This window comes from Octopus bimaculoides, chromosome 12 (assembly GCF_001194135.2).
Source record: "Octopus bimaculoides isolate UCB-OBI-ISO-001 chromosome 12, ASM119413v2, whole genome shotgun sequence".
Classification (NCBI taxonomy): domain Eukaryota; kingdom Metazoa; phylum Mollusca; class Cephalopoda; order Octopoda; family Octopodidae; genus Octopus; species Octopus bimaculoides.
Window position 1 is genome coordinate 10,075,381 of NC_068992.1, and position 2,461 is coordinate 10,077,841.

At 35.6% G+C, this 2,461-nt stretch overlaps 1 protein-coding gene across 1 annotated transcript in view; it reads left to right on the top strand.

The window, feature by feature from the left end:
• The window catches only part of LOC106876768 (AP-5 complex subunit beta-1-like), a 10,059-nt gene extending 7,604 nt beyond the window's left edge, over nt 1–2,455 (top strand). Inside the window, exon 7 of the mRNA XM_014925457.2 lies at nt 241–2,455. Within this exon, the coding sequence (XP_014780943.1) occupies nt 241–398 (158 nt within the window). The 3' untranslated portion in view covers nt 399–2,455. The remainder of the gene's footprint in view (nt 1–240) is intronic.
• Nucleotides 2,456–2,461: the final 6 nt, after the last annotated feature.

Below are 2,461 nucleotides of genomic sequence, written 5' to 3' on the forward strand. Positions count from 1 at the left end.
AATTATATAGGGATTGACAGTAACCTGCTTCTCCAACATACTGAGAATTCAGAAATAGCAGTCAAAGAACTACTGATTTCAAAACTACAAATTATTACTCTAGATTGATAGCGATATTTTTGATACACACAGAACAAAAAACAGTAGAGAAGAGTAAAATTGACGATTCCCTGCCCTGCATATCTATATATATATATATATATATATCTAAGTTTTTGTTTCTTTTTTTACCATTTGCAGAGATGGTTCACTGTGCAATCTTCTTACCCCCTCATTACCATCTGCTGCTGAAGCTTAAATGCATGACAGACAGGACTGCAGTTTCAATCCTGACCGACTTCTGGCAGATTCTTCCCTCAGTCAACACTTACTTGGAATCCTTGCAAGATTTCCTCTAACAACCAGCGCTGTGATTCTTGTTTTTATTTTGTAATTTCTAATTTGGACAACATTTTTTTCATTTGGTTTATTTCTTGACAACATCTGGGACAACTTTGAATCTGTGTGTGTGTGCGCGCATGTGTGTATGTGTGTTTCTGTGTGTGTGTGTGCATATATCTATATGTGTATGTATATACCCATGTTATATGTATATATATCTGTGTGTGTAATTATGCATGATTATATGCAGTTATGTGTGTGTGTGAGTGAATACAAATGAGTATGTGTCTTTATATATATATATATATATATATATATATATATATATATATATATGTTTATGTCTGTATATATATTTTTGTATGTCTATGTACCTGTATGTCACTCTGCATTCATTTGTTTTTATGTCTGCTTTTCCATGTGAGCATGGGTTAGATAAATATATGATTCAGACTTTGTTTTACAGCTGGATGCTCTTCCTGTCACTAACCCTTAATTGTTTGACATTTTTGGATCTTGTGTTTCACACATCTTTGAAGGCGCAAAGCTAGTGGATGGTTTGTTGATGGAAGAAATGAAATCGATAACAAAACTGCTTTTTGCTGAACAATATATATATGTATGTATGTATGTATGTGTGTGTGTGTGTGTGTAGGTGTATGGCTTAGTGGTTAGGGGTGTTGCACTCATGATAGTAAGATTGTAGTTTCGATTTCTGGACTGGGCAATGCATTGTGTTCTTGAGTAAAACATTTCATTTCACATTACTTCACTCCACTCAGCTGGGTAAAGTGAGTAATACTGTAAAGGACCAGCATTCCATCCAGGAGGTTAATATATGCACCACAGATTTCAGGAAACCAACTTTGCAACCTTAAGGCTTGGGAGGGACTTTTGATCCCTTTTTTTGATGTATGCAAGTGTGAGAATATTTGCATGTGTATATTTATGTCTGTTTGTATTTTGAGTATGAATATAAACATATTGAGTGATGTAATGGTTAAATGGCTAAAACGACTTCTATTTTCTGTGCTCTCAGTTGAAGCCTTTGCAACAGCAGTTGGATATCTTGTACAGGGTCAAACTTGGTGATGGGAAGGCTGTTGGAGCATTTCAGCCATTGCATTTTCTTTTTTTAAATAATAAATCCAGTCCAAGACATGGTGAAGGTGTTTAGGATGTTGTGCTGCCGATTGTTGAGTGATGATTGTTGAATGATGATTGTTGAATGATGATTGTTGAGTGATGATTGTTGAGTGATGAATGTTGGGTGATGATTGTTGAGTGATGATTGTTGAGTGATGATTGTTGGGTGATGATTGTTGAGTGATGATTGCTGAGTGATGATTGCTGAGTGATGATTGCTGAGTGATGAATGTTGGGTGATGATTGCTGAGTGATGATTATTGAGTGATGATTGTTGAGTGATTGTTGGGTGATGAATGTTGAGTGATGAATGTTGAGTGATGATTGTTGAGTGATATTTGTTGTGGTGGATTTGGTTTTTAGACCAGGTAACATACTGTGTCCTTGAGCAAGGCTATTAACTTCACATTGCTCCTGTCTCATTCAACTGAAAATAAGTACCAATAGTGACAAATAGAGATTAACCCAAGAAATACTTAAGAACCTACTGCATTGATTTGCCTGAGGGCCTGGTGCTGCTAAGGCACCTCTGGCTTAGTGGGGTGTCTTTTACTCTCAATCTCTGAAATGTATCAGAAACCTGGGAAAGTTCCAGTCTCATCACTTGATGACAGACTAGAATTTTTCATTCCAAACACAGAATCAAAACTTTCAATCTAATAAATCTTTTGTCAAATTTCCAGTGTTACTTTAACACAAATGCTGTTTTCCGCTTTGGAATTACAGTTTTGAACACACTGACTCTGGACAAATATGAGGAGGACTAATTCCTGGCACTGTCTCTGCAAAAGCAAGATTTCTCTAAAAGCCTGCTAAAGAAATCTGGTTGCACATGGAATTTTTTAATCAAGCTCAGATGTTTTTATAAAATATCTTGATGCTATTTTTTTTCTTTTTTTTTTTGCCTTTCTTTGTGACTCATCATAATGAATGT